The sequence below is a fragment of the Centrocercus urophasianus genome, unplaced genomic scaffold, assembly GCF_019232065.1.
Source record: "Centrocercus urophasianus isolate 14NV4802_14NV808 unplaced genomic scaffold, USGS_Curo_1.0 seq_10, whole genome shotgun sequence".
In the NCBI taxonomy this organism is placed as follows: Eukaryota; Metazoa; Chordata; class Aves; order Galliformes; family Phasianidae; genus Centrocercus; species Centrocercus urophasianus.
This window is the reverse complement of record NW_024884142.1, coordinates 76,657,114-76,675,773: the sequence shown is the minus strand read 5'-3', so window position 1 is coordinate 76,675,773 and position 18,660 is coordinate 76,657,114. Positions and strand designations below refer to the sequence as shown.

The following is an 18,660-nucleotide window of genomic DNA, read 5'->3' as shown; positions in this document are numbered from 1 at the left end:
CTTTTCAACAGGTATTTGAGAAAAGTTTTTCAGTAGTGTTTAAAAAACTGAATTACCAGAGCAGGAGAAAAGATCCAGGAGCAGATAAATAGCAAGTCAAGATAAGTAAGAAAAGAGATAGGGATGAATGATGAGTACTGTTCGGGTGAAGCCACCTGAGAACTGTGCTAGAAGTAGGTGTTTTGACCTCTATTGCTCAACATATTCCTACACAATCTGCAAAAATGAGCAGAAGAAGATGGCAAAGTTTGCTAATGATAACAATTCAGTCAGAGGAAGAAAAATGACAATCCGTTATGAGAAGCTGCAGATAGTTCATACTGTAATGGGAGACTAGACCGTAAAGTATCAGGCAAAATGTCAGTACCAACAGGCAGATATGCAAGGAAAAAACTCCTAATTTTACATACACACAGAACAAGGGCTTTGAAGTGCAGGTAACAGTGATCTCGGTGTTGAAACACCAGCATAAGCACAGTACAAAGGAAAGCAAATAGAACAGATAGCAAACCAGACAACATGAACACGTCACCATACAAATACATGATGAACATGCTGTGATTAATGTGCAGTCCGCTATCACAGAAAGACTACAATAAATAGAAAAGCATAAGGATTATGAAGGTAATCAGAAATGTAGGCAGTTTTCTTTCTGTAGAAGGAAAGAATGAGCAGAGTAGGAGAACCTGTGACATCTGAGGTGTGAAAAGGCTCATGAGATCATGATTTATTGAGGAGATCAACAGGGATTAATTTTTTTGCTCCCTTTTTAGATACAAGCGTTAGGGAGTAACAACCAGACCTACCAGGAGGTAGGAATGCAAGAAGTTGACGGAACTGTTTCTTCACAGAAAATCTTGCTGATCTGTGCAATCTCTTGCCACTGAATTGTTCCAAGATGATGAAGAGCCTGGAGCATCTCCCATACAAGGAATGGCTGAGTAACCTGGGTCTATTCAGCCTGGGGAAAAGAAGACTGAGAGGGGATCTGATAAATGTTTATAAATATCTCAAGGGAGGTGGGAGGCAAATGGGTGAAACCAGGCTCTTCTCAGTGGTGCATAGCAATAGGAGGAGCAATGGCCTAAAGCTTGGACTTAGGAAGTTCTGTGGAAGAACTTCTTTATAGTAAGGGTGACAGAGCACTGGAACAGGTTGCCCAGAGAGGCTGCGGAGTCTCCTTTTATGGAGAAGTTCAAGATCTGTCTGCATGCCTGCCTATGTGATCTATCATAGGGTATCTGTTTCACCAGGGGCTTGGATTCCATGACCTCTTGACCTCTTCCCTTCCAGCCCCTGCAATTCTGTGAAATTTGTGATGTTAACAATTTACTTGGGTTCAAAAAACTTACAGACAAAGAGAAGAAAAATGAAGTGAGGTTATGAAAAAGAGATATACCAACTCTGGATGTAGAAATCCTTAAATATGCTAGAATATATGAGGAAAATATCACCACACACTTTTCCATGCATTTCCACAAGCATCTTCTACTGGCTATTGACAGAAACATGGTCCTAGGTTAGCTGTACATTGAGTTCAACTTAGTATGAATGTTCTTTGTGTTTAGCAATAGCAGAGCAACTACAAATACTACTCAAAAGAGAATAAGGCTCAGCTATTATTTTAAGTAGCTATTTACTTTGCAATTGATGAAGTAACAGTACTTATCTGGGCTATTAAGCCTCTCCTTTCAGAATGATGTATTTCTTTCTATCCTTTTCTCTAAAGGAGGGCATTTTTGGTATCAGGTTCTAAATATAATTCCTGGATCTAACACAGATTTAGCAGCGTTGATAAATACATAAAGAAGCTCTCTAAAAAAGATAAATCAGTTAGTTTATCACACACAGTATTTCTAGAGCAGCACTCAACCCTGGTTATCTACAAACCACGTACATTAAATTCTAGAATTTGTCTTCCAACAAGTTGCTGTTGTTTTCCACCTTTTTTTCCAAGCAAACTCCTCCAATCTATTCTGTGCAATTCTCAACACGCAAGAGAATCCTAACATGTATCAAAGCATAAGTACGTACAGTTCATATCCGCATACACATAACATTTATATGAAAACAGAAAAATCAGTTGTCTAACCTATTTTGTTTCTCCGCACTCCCTATAGTAGCAATACTCTTCATCTTCAAATCATTGCTTTTCTTTTCCCACAGTCAAAGCTCTAATGAGAAGTGACCAGAAACAAACACCCAGGCCCTTCTCTGTCTTGGCTGAAATCCACATAATGCATGACAGCACTGAAGATCCCTGGCAGGCACCTGTCAGAAACTAACATACCATATCTCAAGACTCAGACTTAATTATCCAAGGAGACATTTAAAGAAAAGTACAAGAAAAATATGACTCAATAAGTGTGACTATCGTGTGCATGCGCTGTACAATGCAGAGTACGCAGACGAAAATGGAAAAATAAAATAATATCCTGGAAAAATTCTAATTAAATGCTCTATTAATTATTATTTGTCCTTTATATCTTGCAACCAAAATCGCATCACTATTAAGGTTTGCTGGTAAATCAACTCAGAACGTGTTACAAGGAATAGTGCAACCATTAAGTATTTTAACATAATACAATCTGCTCCATTTGCCTTCATGCTTTTCATTTATAATTCTGATCAGCTGACACTGCCACAGAAAATAAGACTTTTGATTTAATGGTCTATAAAATCAAATTAACTTCTCTGTAAACTTCACATGGCTGGGTCAACACATCTCTTCTTGCTACGGCTGTCACACCATATTGGCCCTACTGCATTCTGAAAAAGAGTACACCTGAGGCAATAAAATGTCTACCCTGCTGGATTTCAGGCAAGGAAATCACTTTTGTACATTTTTAATACAAGAAAACAAAAAAACAAATATTGAAAACAAAAAAATTTAAACAAGTGACCCAGCTCAGCTTCCAACCAACCTTTTAGTTTACACCCCATTGCTCTTATCTGAAGAGAATCCTCATGTTTCAGACATGAAAACACAAACAAAAGCACAGTGAAGGATAGGTCCCCTATGTGTTGTGCTTCCTTTTCCTCCTCTTTTTTTTTTTTTTTTCCCCTAAGATTTATTTTAAGTTTAAGGTAAAGTGCAACAGAGCCAAAGACAAGCAAAAAGCTTTCTGCGCAGAGCATACATGGATGCCAGCAAGTTTATTTTTTGAAATCCACTCTTTAAAGATCCCTAATGTGCACGAAGCAATCATGTAATACATGCAAATAAAATGTATTATGTTTACAAATAAGCAAGGAAAATACTGAAATACAAAATGAATAATAACAAATGATTTACTACCTTAATTATAGCTATCAAGCAGAGATTACAAAAATGATGCCATGTTTACATGTAAACTTCATACAGTGAGATCCAAGTCACTGTAGGTAGAGAACAATTCTTTCAAAGGAAAGATAAACCTGTTACTTTAACAGAATGCAAGATGTGTCCATTGATATTCTGTCTAAAATGGGGAAGAATTTTCAATTAAAAATGGATGAGTTAAAAAACAAGTGAATGCCACTTAAAAAAAAAATACTAGGGCACTCAAAATATACTGAATGCAACAGCAAACCTTTGACATATTACAACTGAGTTCGTCTAAGCAACTACATGAGGATGGGCCCTTAGGCCCCTAAATTGTCCCCTGTATTCAAATATTCTTTTATTAGACTAAAAAGATATACTTCCTCTCCATACAAGGGAACGTTAATGCTTAAAGCAAACACATCTCAGCCAAATAGCTACTAGCATCTTCACATGACACACATCTTCTCATGTTACGGTATTCAAGGAAAAGCTATTGATGAGGATGAAAATGCTACGGCCCAGTGCCCCAGCTTGACACTCAGTGATCATTGTGTGGCTGTGCTGAGCATGAACTGGAGCTGCAGCAGTGCCGACGATGCTTGGAAAGCTTGTGCAAGATGCATCTGCATATAGACTTAAATTGCGCTTGACCTTATGGCAGAGCAACAGCCAACATACATTTGAGAGTACTTAAGCCCTTTCAAGCTTTTACCCTTGCAGAGCATTGAGTGATACGCAGATTTAACACCACAAGCTGAGAACACCAATGAATGGCCAGCGACAATAATGTCATTCAGAAAACAATTTTGTCAGCCAAGCTGAGAAAAAGAATCTGAACCCTGAGAATGACTGCTTATTGTGATACCACATTATTGTTTTCCACCTCTTGCTATTTTTAATGACGTGTAGGTGGATTTATGTAGGATAAAAGAATAAACTGAGTCCTAACTTGCTCTCCCTGAACTGTAACCTAGGTCTACAGAGCAGAACTAGGTCGGACAGAAATTGGGCCAGAGTGCATCTTAAGAACTGAACTTAATTTGTATAAACAAACAGGCTTTATTTACAGTATTCCTTCATAAAATCCCAGGCTTCGAGTCTGCATGCTTTTTAAAGGCTCCATTTATGTGCACTTGAATGCCTATTTAAGCAAAAAACAAGAGAGCTTTCCCATGGAAACCGCACAGAGATGTTTTACTTCACACGTACACCACAAACAAGGCTGCTAACTTTCCATAATTTACTGTATTTTCTTAGGCTTGCCATTGTATTTTAGGACAAAATCTTTTGGAGAAGCTGCTTACGCAGGAGGCCACAGCCATATAAACAAATGACCTATAAGTGGCAGAGCCTGAGATGGGAACTGGGAGGAAATGGTATCTTGGCAGCCTATCAGAGAATCTTAGTATTTTTGGTTTTGCTGTTTCTAGCTGGAGAAACAGGTTAAATTTTAGTATTCAGTTGAGAAATGAGGAATCAGGAGGCATTTGCAATCACATTATTTAACCAGGACGTGATTCGTTTCTTAGAATTAAATCAAGCCAGAGGGCAATCCCTTGGCATAGACAATAGCAAGCTTCAATCATCAAACACTATCTCTTAGTGAGAAATCTAAGCCAGGAGCCTCAAAGGAGCCAGGTGCCTCTTAGGCCTAAAAACTGCCTAAGAGCCAGAGAAACTCAATCACGTGAAATTTATCAGACACGCAAAAATTGGTCCAATCATGTCTGAATGAAGATGAGCACTTTTTCTACGATTCTATGAGAATAAAAAAAGATTCTGCTAAACTGATTTTCTGACTTGAGAATTTGCCTTTTAGATTTAGGTGCTATGTGTCTGAGAATGCATACAGTCTACATCAGTATGTATACTTTTTAGGGTAATAATTTTGCCCTTACTTGTAATTACTACTGATTGTCTCAGGGCTACAGCAAAGGGTTAAGTCCTAACTTCAAAAGAGATGCCTACATCTGCTCGGAGGCCATGAAGATAAGCAAGGATACCAAGACTTTCAAGTTTAGCCCCTGAGTTGAAGGAATTGGATGGGCTCACCTGTTGGAAAAAAACAACTGGGAGAAGGCTGGGCACAGAATCAATGTCCCTTTGGCATGAGCTTCTGACAGCTCTGCCCATGAATAAGCAGGCTGCCTGCAGCTGCTGAAATCAGAGGCAGGGTTTGCCAACCAAGGATGTGGAAATCTCTGTGAGATTGGTGGTGCTTCTACACCCTACAAAGCAATGTGGTCTACACGCCTCAGAACATGACTGGACAGCTAATGAACACAGCTGCAAGAGCAAGCAAAAACTTAACAGCATCTTAGGCTGCAGTGAGGAAAATAGTGTAAAATGACCACTCAAGTGACTGAGAATAAGGGTGGAGAATTTGGTCAGACTCTGGAACATCAAGTGGAAGGTCCTGTGTCCCTAGAACAGTAGGGCCAGAAAGATAAACAGTTATTTTGTCTCAAAGGATGCCAAGCACTTGAGTAGCCATTCAGCTAAGAGGGAAAGACAACATACTAAGGAAAACCTAATGAACAGACAGCGCTTAAAAACAAAAAAGTTTTCCTTGATTTATCCAGGGCTAAATTTACTTCGGCTGAGCCTTAAGAGGCTGCGTCATATATCCTTTTTTTTACTGGGGATGAATTGAGTTGGTGTTTGAACTATATGTTTAATTAGAACACATTCCCATATACACCTACATATATTCCCTTATACTCAGTCTGTAACGTAGCTATGACAGAAATAAAGTAGAATGAAAAAATCTTTGTTTGTGATGAAACACGCTTATCTATTCTAAGAAGCCCCAGAAAATATTTTAGACAATATTTACATAAGTACTAAATTGTGTTAAAAATATTTCTTAAAATATGCTAACACGCATTATAACATCATAGTTTTCCTGCTGTAGTTTTATTTCTGGTACTTGCTCAGGATTCACTAGCTGTTCCTGCAAGCAAAGCGCTTTTAACTAGAGCAGCTTCTCCGTCTCTTTGCAGCTCAGTGATGGTTATTTCAGACACTGCAGCATGCTTTCTTCCCCCGCTTCTCATCATCTTTCTCATATTATGTACCCAGTACAAAGCTTAAATGGAAAGGCTCAAACGTAAGAGCGAATAACCTCAAAAAATGCACATGTGATAGTAAGTGTACACATTTAGTGCTTCTAAAAGTACTGTTATAGTGCTTCTAAATTTCAAGTGCAGGGCAGAGAAGTCCATTTGTACACACCCACTCATAAATGAATGCACTTAGCAGACAGAACATAGATACTTGTAAGCTTCCAGATGCAAAATAAGTGCATTTTTTTGACTATACAATCAAGCATTTCTGCAGTATAAAAACAAGCCACACTGATGCTTCCAGTTACTGTTTCTTTTCCTTCAAAACAAAATACACATAATGTTCTGCTAGGCAATAAAAAAAAAAAAAGGAAGAAACAATAAGTCCACAAAAACAAATCACACTTGATCAAGAAATGGCTCTCCTTGACAATACGGCATTAAAACCAATTACTATCAAACTCAAAAATTTCTACTGCAATGCATCAAAATCCAAAATCGAATGTCACTTGATGTTCTCCATACAATTAAAATTACAAAATCTGCAAATGCTTCAGTCATTTGTTATTTGCTTCCATCATTTCCAAATTACAATCAGTCTCTGACCATGCCATTCATCTGATTTACTCAGCTTGAACTATTTTCATTTGACTCTTATTGATGCATCTTTGCTAATTTAATTTAATCTTCTGACTGTCAGTCAAAACATTAACTCCGATATGCCTTATTATTTATACACTTTGAGGACTTCTGTGCTGACAACTGATGATCAGCCTGCTTAAATTTGTTGCCGTTGTTTTATTTTTTTGTTTTGTAAACCCTAAATTCAGCAGTAAGGCCACCACTGATATTGCTCCATCCAGGTGAAATCTCTTCAGCTTCTTTAGAAGACAGAAATAACACATAGCATGCAAAAGGAGCACTGCTGCCCACACAAACTTATCCTTAAAACAGAATCACTCTGGAGACGCTGCCCTGTCACCTTAAACTACAAGGGATATTAGGACCAAAGTGGGATTTACCCGTGCTGAAATTACGGCCTGTCAAAAAACTGCAGATGGAAAGCAGAAAAGTAAAAACAAAGAAACAAAAAAAAAGTCTTCAGACATTCAGATAACTTTCTCAAGTTCTGGCAGGACTGTCTACTATGCTGGATTACTGGTTTGCTCTATCTGCTTCTGTGCCTTTTTATAAGAGCACATCTTTCAGGTTTTTCTTCCTCCCTCTTTCCATCTCACATGCTCCCCCTCCAGGGTCCCCCCATACACCAACACAAGGCACTACCTTGACTGACTGCTATCATGCAGATTACTCCTGCTGCGGGCTATCTTGTCTATTTGGATTGGAAGCTCTTTGGAGCAGAGATTGTCACTACTCTGTGTCTCTATAGTGCCTAGCAGAAGAATCTTGTTTTGATCAGTCCTCTGGCACTCGTGTTATAAGCATGATTAATAAGGTATCTGTCTGGATATAGGGGGATACTAGGAACAAAACTATACTATAAAACAAAAAACTATACTATACAACAAAAACAGCTTTAGCTTGCAGAATGATGGAAGCATACAGTTACACCTGTGAAATTTCCATCACCAAAAGACCATGTGACAAAACAGCAAGCTGACTTACTTTGCTCTCTTGGCCATTTCGTTGCCATCCCAGCGTGGGCTGTACGGGTAGTTCTTCTGGGCCTGGGAGTACAGCTGCCCACTGTTAGTGAAGTGGTAGACGGACTGAAAGGTTAGGGTTGGCTGGTCTCGAGGAAAGTACAGGGGTAGGTCAACTGGAATTAAAAAAATAAAAGAGGGTCATAAAAATACATACATTGTGTTACTGTTTTGTTGTTTTTTTTTTTTTTTTACAGGGAATGCAGATGACAGGTGATAGAAAAGGACAAAGTGATTACTGCTTCAAACATACACTTCTGTAATTCTTACAAATTATGAGTTCCTCATACTGCTTTACCGATGCATTTTCACATAAAATATAGTTTAAAATTGGTTAGCCAGTGCATTTCTATGTTAATTATCTGCCTGAGACTTCAAGTGGTTAAATGATTTGACAAAGGATGCAGAAAGATTCAGTCATGAGTTAAAACAGACCTCAATGTTCAGTCATCTGTTAGACAAAAAAAAACCCCACAAAACCAAAAACACACTGCAAAGTCATTAATACCAAAAATATCTCACTAAAAATAAAAATAAGAACCTTTTAGTTCCCTTTGCTTATCACCGCCTCATGATCCTCTTCCTCTGGCAGAACAATAAAATGGTCTGCAACAGTTTAATAACGTGGTCTGAAACTATTTTTTAGCTTAGCTTTTTCATTGCTGTATTTATGCTTAAGATTTTTTGGTCTACATTTAATTTCAGAAGGCTTTAGAAATGTGGAATTATCAACACTCCTGTACATTTGCATTCTAATCTAACACAAAAACTAACAGGTAAATGTGTATTTTTAAAGTTGTAGACTTCATTTAGAAAGTAGCTATGATTACACTCTCTGTTATCCTCCAAACTGCAATTCTGGAAATCACCAAGTTGAAAAAATACTCCAATTGTGCAGCAGTTCCATGTAAATTTTCAGATGTTTTTCCTATTTGGCACCGCAATAAGTGAAATAAATTAGTAAGATTTTAATTCATTCAAACAAACTTGGTTTCCATGTTTGGTCTATTTGTCACTTTGTAGTTCTTAAAGGGAAGGAAAAAAAACCCAAGTTACTAAAAAGGCTGCAATAGCCAAAATAGGAACCAAAACAAAGAGCAGAATCACTACAAACAGAATTTTAAGAAAGAAAAAGGAACATGACAGGCCTGAACTCACTCACAGGCAGCACAGGATCTCCCCTCCAGTGCACTCGGTAATACATCATTTTCTACTTTCAAAATGCTTCATGGAACAGAGATTCTAGCACTTCCCTTGAGATCACTGTTCATGGACTGAGATCAGCGTAAGAAAGATTTCCTTCTTTTAAGTTCCCCTCTATCATCCTGCTAGTTCCTTCATTTTTTCTACCCACGTCTGAATATTTGGATGCGCATCAGCCAAACCACAGCCCCCTTTCCCCTAAGTTACTCTCCAAGCTCTACAAGTAAATGAGTTCACAGTAACGAAGTACACGAAACTGGATGTGATATTCCAGCTGCAGACTCAAAATAAAACAAATCACTTACGATCACACTGTTTGTGACCCGGTGCCTGAGCTGCACGTGACAACTCCCCAAGCCCCGGTGACTCAGCTCACACAGCAGCTTCCAGCAGATATTTAAACAGTAATGACACGGGCAGAGTTCTGCTAATTTAAGGGCAGATCACTGATGTAATAAAGGTTAGGCTCCAAGATTACTCTGTCAAATTCCTCTTTGTAACATGATTATTCAGTAATACCCCTGAAAAACACTGGCATATTGAGGCTGTCTACCAGTAAGCAAGCTCTCTCCTCCCCTCACAGATGGGAAGTGCGTGTCTCAGAATCTCAAGGACTTCACCACAGAAAGGAATAGGAGGCAAAGCTCTCTGCTTTAACATGACAAATATACTCCTTCAGCTCTCACTGTTTCAACTCTGTTCCTCTAGTGCACCTTTTCCTTCTCAAGCACCAACTCCTCAAAGGAAAACCACTCCATATGCTTGTGTTTTGTCACTGTGTGAAAAGAATAACAATGTTTAGTAGCACACACAAAGAATAATTTAGTCCTTCCATTTAACTTTTTTTACTTGAGAATTTCTGACTTTGTTACCTTTCCTTAGAAAACCTTTGTCTATCTAAAGGGTGCAAACAGCAGCATTTTTGTACCTGATAGTTAAAATAGAAGGTTTGCACTTCAGAGAAAGCATCTAGCACTAGAAACACTGTTTAAATGCATAATCAAGACTTTGCTACCATAACAGAGAAAATTCCATTTATTAGAAGCTTTTCATTCTTATAAATGAGTATAAATCCAACAAAGGTATCACCAAAATATGGAAGAAAAGAATTTCTTCTTCTATTAACCGAAAGCTGTATAGGAATTTCCAGGAATCATTCACATTATAAACAGTTACATGAATTGATGTGATGGGTCAACAGTTGGACAGTGGGTTGATGGTTGGACTAGATGATCATAGTGGTCTTTTCCAACCCTAATGATTCTATGATCATATAATCAATTTAGAATTAAAACTTCACATCCCACATCACGCTAATAGCAGTATTAAAGTGGACTGCAAGCAGAGTTTTGAACAATTTGATCTGCCTTTGATTTGACTGCTTCCACTGCTATTCATCTAAAATTGCCAAACACCCATTTTTTCTGCCCCAAGTAGTTCTTTAATACAAGGTGTGAGCTGAGTCCAACCAAAGTAAAAAAAAAAACAACAACCCTGCCCCTGATTTTGGAACGCAACCACACCTAAGAGACAAGTAAACAGGAAATAGCCTTGAGTTGTAAAGTACTACATGTATGTCAAGGTAACCAGCTATTATTTCAGCAGTAGGAAATAAAGGCAAGAGCTTAATTCCCGCACAATGGATGCAAGACCACTGACATTGCAAGTGTACAAAATGCTTGGATTTAGTGTTGCTATAGTACATGTCAAAAATAAGCAAATGCCACTAACAATCAACACAGGTAAGGTGCTGTGAAGATGAAAGGTGAAATTCTGCTCATAGTTGCAATGACATCTTTACGAGGTGGCACACACTGATAATGTAAATGTTTCATTTAATTTGATCATGTATACAATCTGGCTCCAAACCTATGCACTAATACAAAATAAGACCTGTCTCCATGTGATACTTAACATGGCAAAGGAGAGAGTGATCAGAGTTACATCTCACACAGCCTTTAGATTTCATCCTGAAAAACGCATCACAGTTAAAAACAACACACTACTTTTGTAAATCCACAGCCAAGTGACAAAAACTATAAAAACATGCTTTGGTTTGACATGGCAGTTACTTAAGAACTACAAAAATGTATTCATGTTGAACACAAGTACTATTTCCAAATAACAGCTGACTCACAAAGTATCCTGGTGATATATCTGCAGAAAATAAGCAGATGACTCATGTCTGTAAATTCCTGAAAGTACCAATAGACCCTTTGCTTAGTCATCTTTTGCTTAGATGCTGGGTTCACGAGCTCTGTAAACTATAATGAGGGATCGAGCTCTTAGTAGGACTCTCTCTCTCTTTTTCTCTCTTCTAAACATTGCAAATTATCTCTCTAAAAATAACTTCATCTACGTAAGTGAGTCACTTCAGCTAGCAAGCTTACACAAGTCGTGCAGTTAAGCATTAATATTTGGTTATGAAGGTAAAAATCTTGCTGCCAAACTCAGTTTTAAAGTGAAAATTATGTCAGAGGAAGTCCCATTTACCCCTTCGCTCACAGAAATAGAAACATTTCCTTTGGAAAATTTAAACCATTAGCTCATTCAGGAAAGTAAAGCTTTCTAATTCAGTTTCATGCTCTAAGTAATTTAATCATAATGATTTCTTACTTTAGCTTTCCTAAGCATCGCATTATTAACATGAGAAGAGATCAAAGGAACAAGCAGACTGAGAAAGAAGGCAATACTACAGCAAAATACTGCTTTCTTCTTTGTAAAAATTTACAGACTATTTTTTAAAAGTCAACTTTTAGAGATCCACATTGCAGGGAAAATCACATCTTTATGAAAGCTCTACATGAGGCAGAACTTGGAGGGCTGTTTGGGGTAATTAAGCATTGAGTAAATTCTTCAGTGATTGAACTCTAATTTTCCCACACAGTTCATAAGAAAGCAAAAGAACAAGGATTTGCTTGTTGAGAATGAGTCATGTTGTAAAGAAACTTAATTACAGTTTATAAATAGTTGAAGTTGCTCTCTTTTTGAAGCAGGAGAAACTACTGAGAACTGAGAGAAATTTGCTTTTCTTGTCTTAAAATTTAATGCATACATACACTCAAAACACAGTTATCTTCAAGCCAAAATCCCAATGCATGAATGGCTAAAGAACAATGAAGCAGTAAGGTTTAATTGTTCATGATCTTAAAGAGTAATCATGTTGAGATCTGGAACAGGTTTCCAAGTTTGGTAAGCTAAGCTTATGTCAACAACTACAGAGTCAATTAAGACAGACTTATTAATTCTAAAGTAATGTTTTCAGCATCTCATTTTACAGCTTTTTAAACTACACATGAAATTTGGAAGGGATGTCTTGGCAAAAGCGCACTGCAGTGCTGCTGTGGGGTTCCTGAAGTAAAAATGTTCAGGAAAAAAGAAAGGCAGCTTTACCACAGTGCTCCCCTCCCTCTCTTTATGTACTGGGGAGAACAGAAGGAAAAACAATCCCATGCTTGAAGTGCATGCTGACCATACAAACATTTTGAACTATTTAGATGGCAATGTCTACAGAAATTTTTCCACGTAATGTTTTCCTCCTCTAGAGAAGCAGTTTATCAAACCTTTGTAAGACAATGGGTAAATCCAGAAGTCTGTTTTCACAGAAGTCAACATTTGCTGACTGAACATGACGTACTGTTTTAATATTTAGATGATGTTGTAGTGGTTATCTCATTAACCTTCTGGCTGCTTGAATGTGCTGCAGTTTATTGCACCTGTAATTCGTTTCACATCATAAAGGTTGGCTGATCCGGAGCTTTCTACTTCTACAACACTTCACTGCCTGTGTATACTTAATTCAATTTAGATTTGCTTTATGAGGCAACCTTCAAATAGAGGATAACAAAGCATTCTTTCAAATTCTGTTCCTCGGCTGGCCAGAATTCACCAATGAGACACAATTCTCTTCCATCTTTCCTGACAGGTTTTACCCTCCTGCATTTATAAACTGCGTAACAGTGAAGCCTTGCTCTGATTAAATATGTACTTTTCTCCTCATGTGACCATCTAATCACTGTAAGATATGATGACAGTTATGTAAAATATTAACAAAATTTCTTCACAGCACCTTCATGAGCACTGAGGCTATTTAACAAGTCCAGATAGGTAATAAAGGAACAAAGACAGGATGGTTGGTCTGCCTATTGACTGCTCAGAGCCAGAACGTGGGGCCCAACTCTTCTGAAACCTAGTGACAATAATATTCTACACAGGCAAATGCAGCTCTTTCTGAATTTGAGTATCAGAATAAACCACTATGTGCAAAAACCACGGACATGTAAAAAGTTCTGAATGATGTGACCAGAAAAAAGAAGAGCACAGGAAAGATGTGCTAGAACCAAACCTCCAGAGAACACTGCACAATCGTAGCCTGACACTATTCGTTCTCTTCCTGAAGTTCCCTGACTCACTCCTTGCTTATCATCCAACTAGGCTAGAGACTGCCTCTGCATTCAAGTATTTCTGATGAAATCATTCATGGAAACAGGAAATACATATCCCAGGCTCCAGAACTGTCTCTTCTTAGTACATATTCATCATCATTTTTCTTGTTCTTTTTTTGGTTCACATCCTCTCTGCTACAGCTAGCTTGGACATTTCCTTGCAGCTCAGCCCATAATGCTGGGAGGAAGAACTTGGGGATCTGAAGGAATTGCCTCAAACCACAAGGTTCCTCAAACTCAGACCTCTCCAGTTTTCAGGATGTCTTAAAGTGGGCAAGAGTCACATGAATCTACAATGGTAACACAGATACCACGTTACATAATGCTCTTTACCACATAATTTTAAAACCACATATTTTAAAAAACATTTTCTCTGGTACATTTTCTGACATGGCTTCTCCCATGGGAAAGCTGATCCAGACAGCCTGTATGGTGGGAGAAAATTTTTCATCTAACTTCAAGAGAAATTACTTTTTTTTTTTTTTACAGAGAAATTCCAGTGCAGAAAGCCTTATGGGAATCATATTGGTCACTGTAACTACAGAACAATCTGAATAGGTTCCGTGAGCGACAAGCATTTTGGGGACTGCAGTGGCATAGCACAAATCTCTTTAAGGCGGTTTCGCCTAGTGAATGTTTCCTCGATACTTTTGTGCTGAAGGTCTTCAGCCTACATTCTACTGGCAAAAACCAAAAGGCTCAATTTGGCTTAAAACACACAGAGAATTACAAAATACCACAGCTATCCTGATCCGGTGTCCAATGACAGAGTCTTGCAAGAATGAGAGTAAGGATGACAAATAACATATCAATGCAATGAGTGTGGAATTTTAGGTCAACAGAGCGGAGTCATGCAAGTTGCGTTTTGTTAAAGAGTTTAGGGCTGTGACATCCTTGCTGGAGAAAAGCAGGTTCTTTGCAGGAAGATGCTCTTTTGAAATCAACCTCTCAAAATCCCAAATGTAAAATGAAAAGCTGTTATGGAATTTCAGCTGAGACACTTATGGCACTTGGGGTGTGGTTGATATCACAGCTGTTTAATTGTTTTGAAAACAATTAAGTCTGCCATTGCTATGTGAAATATCCGTATCATCAGCAAACTGAACACTTGTGTAACAGATTACTTCTATGCAAAATGCTTCAAAATATGCAAGCATTAGGAAAAAAGAGAGATGACAATGTGTTTTTTTTTAAAACTGCATCAGTTAAATATTAACTGAATGCACTGCAGTAAGGAATAAAAGATAAATACTGGAATGCGACTGTTGTTTTTGGTAATGGAAAAAGGGCAACACTGGGGATTATGACAATTTCATTGAGAACATGAAATTCACAGTTCCTTGATTTGTACTGGGAAATGGATCTGGCAACAATACAGCTCTCTGAGAAGCCAGCCCAGTTAACAGCATTTGTATAACGATCGATCCTCATAACTCCACAAAATCTTCCTGCCCTTTATCAGACAGCACAGTATTCAAGAATTGGAAGGAAGTTAGGATCACAATGAGATGCTTAGAAGATACTGTTGTTAGACAGTTATAAGGAAGAATTCAGCCTGGTTAAAAAAGGGGGAAAAATGCTGAGGAATCTTTTCTTTAGAACTGTTTTAATGCGTTAGCTCTATCACACAAGATCGTTACTGTAAAGTGCTGGCAGTAACTTTGGTGATGCTCATTGTGACATTAGGGAATGCATAAAATAATTGTTTTTCTTTTCTTTTTTTTTTTTTCTTCTTCTTTCTTTCTTTAAATTGGACAGGAAAGACTTTCAGTTCTATTCAGTTTGGGCTAGATTTGAAATAAGAATTGGTGATTCTTTTTAGGAAATACACCAAGAGTATGTCCCATCCCCTAATGATATATAATAATATGACATCTTTAACAGAAACACTTGAACACTTTCAGAGTCTAAAACACAGAAATGATTATTTTTAACTTCAATGCTCTTAGATAGCCCTTGAATCTTTCAGAATAATGGAGACAATAACTTCTGATGGATTAAACACTTCTGACATGTTATAGAGAGTGGATTTATTTTGTGGATTTCTATGAGGCTGGAGTAGATGTATCATTTAATTTTTCTAAATAAAAATTTAACCTCTTCTTAACTAAAGAGGATTGTCTCGTGTTTGCTGCATCTCTCGTGGCAATGAGAACTACAATACAGATGAGGCCCCAATGGCAACCAGATTTTTTTTGTAATTACTACTTTTTCTACTTTCTTTTGATATAGACAGATGATACATTTGTAAAAGTAATCCATATCTCTGTAATAAACAGTAGCTGTTTTTTAAACACTCCACACTTCATTCAAAAACAGTATCTAAAAAGAAACCAAACACATGACTGCCAGTTGTTTAAATACCTTAAGCTACAATGTGCTGCAGACAAGACCATCGAATGCTCTGTTTAGTCTTACAGAGGAACTAAGTCACAGATCAAAGCAAGAGATCCTTCAAGTAGTTTTCACTTACATATTTAGATCATGAAAAAGCAATGTAACTTTGAGTGTCATCTCTCAACCCAACTGAATCATACTCCTGGATTTTTACAGCAAGACTGGGCTACCCACCAAAAATATCCCATGGAATACCTCACAATCCTATACTAAGCTCAAAGAAACGACACTGGCCTCACAGATCTTTTCCCTCTCTAATTCCTGTAACCATGATTATTTTAATTAAAACAAAGACTTTTTATTTTCACCTCACTAGCTTCAGCTAGTGACATCCATTTCACTTCATTTTTATTTCAAATTCTCAAAGATCTTCATTCCTCCCCTTCCGTTTTTATTTCCTTTTATTGTTTCTTCTGTAACAGTTTCTATAGTAACTTCTCCAAGTGGTGATGAAATTGATGCTACTAAAAGCTGCTTCTTCTCTATGTGAATTGCATAAATATTATATTTTAAATACAGTTGCTTTTTACTCTGTTAGCAACTACAATCTGTGCCTTCCTTGGCCCTTTCTCCTCCTGTTCCAGGCTGATGACCATAGCATGCTACTGTTGGAGAAGATGTGAAAACTTCTCTGCTTTCACAGTAGAGTTGCACTTCTAAATGCTAAGAAATTCTACATTACTTTCCAACTGGACATGAAGACTTCCCAAGGAGCTGAAAAGCAGCTGTTTAAAAACATCAGCTTTTCCCACTGACATTTTGACTCTTACAAGATTTGAAGGTAATTTTTTTTTCCTGTTTATAATGCTGCCTGGGATTTGAAAAGAAACTGATTTATTTCGTTTTCATTTGTGACCAGCAAGGCTATCCTGCGAGTCAGGGTAAATCCTTGCTGAACTGTGTCTTAATTCTAGGAATTTTATACCTTTAATAATTCCATGGTCTCACCTTGTTTATTTTTTTCTGACAGTACTGTCTACTGTTGAACCCAGGGAAGATCCCTATGCACCTATGATATGCTGATCCTCTCTATTGGTTTTCTGCTTGCTATCATGAGCACCTTTCAGCTTGCTGTGTCTCACCCCTTTCATGTAATTCACACCTTAAGGAAAATCTTCATCTGTGAATGCTATGTGAGACAACACTAGAAAGCATAGAAACAAGACACAGACTAGGAGTAAGAAAAAGTACCAAGATCTGTACTCAAGACCCAGCTCTGTCAACAACTTTTGTGACTTAATTTTTAATTAAAAAGTTTTTTTTGGACTTTTTTTCCAAAATTGAGTGTATGAAATAGGATTATATGACTTCCCTATCTCAGGCATCTCTTGTAAGACTTTATTAGTTGGCTGCCACAAACTTAGACATGTACTAGTCTCTAAATAGGACTATTAGACAAGAAAAGCAGTATTTCACTTTTTAGAGCAGTGCAATTAAGAAAGAAGTTTTCATAAAATCTCTTTCTTAGAGATTTGTTGGAGTGGTTGTAATTCCAGGAAAAATATGTCTACAGCAGTACACTGCCAGTTAAGAGGTTATGTCAAATATATGCATTTCTCAGAAATTAAAGATACAATCCAAAGTGGCTTAAAAATACTTTGCTATTTCACACAAGTTATTTCTCATCTGCTGCTGTCTTACCAACTTTTATGAACTGTCCTGTGACCACTCCACTTTTTTAACAGAATGGAAATACGAACCTAAATCTACTTTACAGTGATTATAAAATGAACACAGAAAAACAGAATAAGAGGGAAAGAACACATCTGTTTTCAAGTTTACTTGCCATCATTATGAACATCTAAATACAAGGATGTCATTTAGCACATGTAAAAGTAAATTCCCAAGATGGAATCAAAGGAGCATGGAGATTACTCTTAACAACAAAAATGAAATTATCAGCTTTCAATAGGATCTCAAACTAAGTCTAGTTGGTAGCATCCCTTAGAAAAAAAAAAAATAAGCAAAATAAAAATGATCAGCAAAAGGTAAATTACCAAATGCTGCAGCGCAGTTCTGGAATTAGCTCTTGACTGTGCCTAGTTAAGTGCAGAACTCAGGCTACTTTCCCATCATACTGTCCAATCCACAGCCCTCCAATGGATCTGCAACTTCCATTGAATTCACTTCAGCGATATATACCTCACTGCACTGTTAACAGCACAGAATGCTTTATTCACCAGATTCAAAGAAATACATGCTGGTGACTAAATGTTCTGGGATTCAGAGGAAAAAATGGTCTCATGAGAGACATTTATTGAATAGTCAAAAAATTACTCCCAAGCATAAGACTGGAAATGGCTTTTGACTTCTTCCGGGCAGTTTTACATAACTGGGATTTCGTTAATCTCCAGTTTCTCATTTCAGAATGAAATGACATCCACATGCAATTTTGGCAGGCTTTGGACTTTTTTGATCAGTACAGAATTCCACATACTGGATGGACTCTTGAAACATTTACTTTGTTATGCTTGACATCTTTGTTGAGCCACCTTGCTCTCCTGAAACTATTGTGTATCACTCTGTTCTTCCATTTCTTATCTGACATGTTCACTCTTTTTTTCTTCTCCCTAGGTTTT

At 37.5% G+C, this 18,660-nt stretch overlaps 1 protein-coding gene across 3 annotated transcripts in view; it reads right to left on the bottom strand.

The window, feature by feature from the left end:
* The window catches only part of BABAM2 (BRISC and BRCA1 A complex member 2), a 158,681-nt gene that overhangs the window by 13,616 nt on the left and 126,405 nt on the right, over positions 1–18,660 (bottom strand). For all 3 annotated transcript variants that reach the window (XM_042813017.1, XM_042813025.1, XM_042813008.1), the window contains one exon: positions 7,999–8,152. In XM_042813017.1, the coding sequence (XP_042668951.1) occupies positions 7,999–8,152 (154 nt within the window). The remainder of the gene's footprint in view (positions 1–7,998; positions 8,153–18,660) is intronic.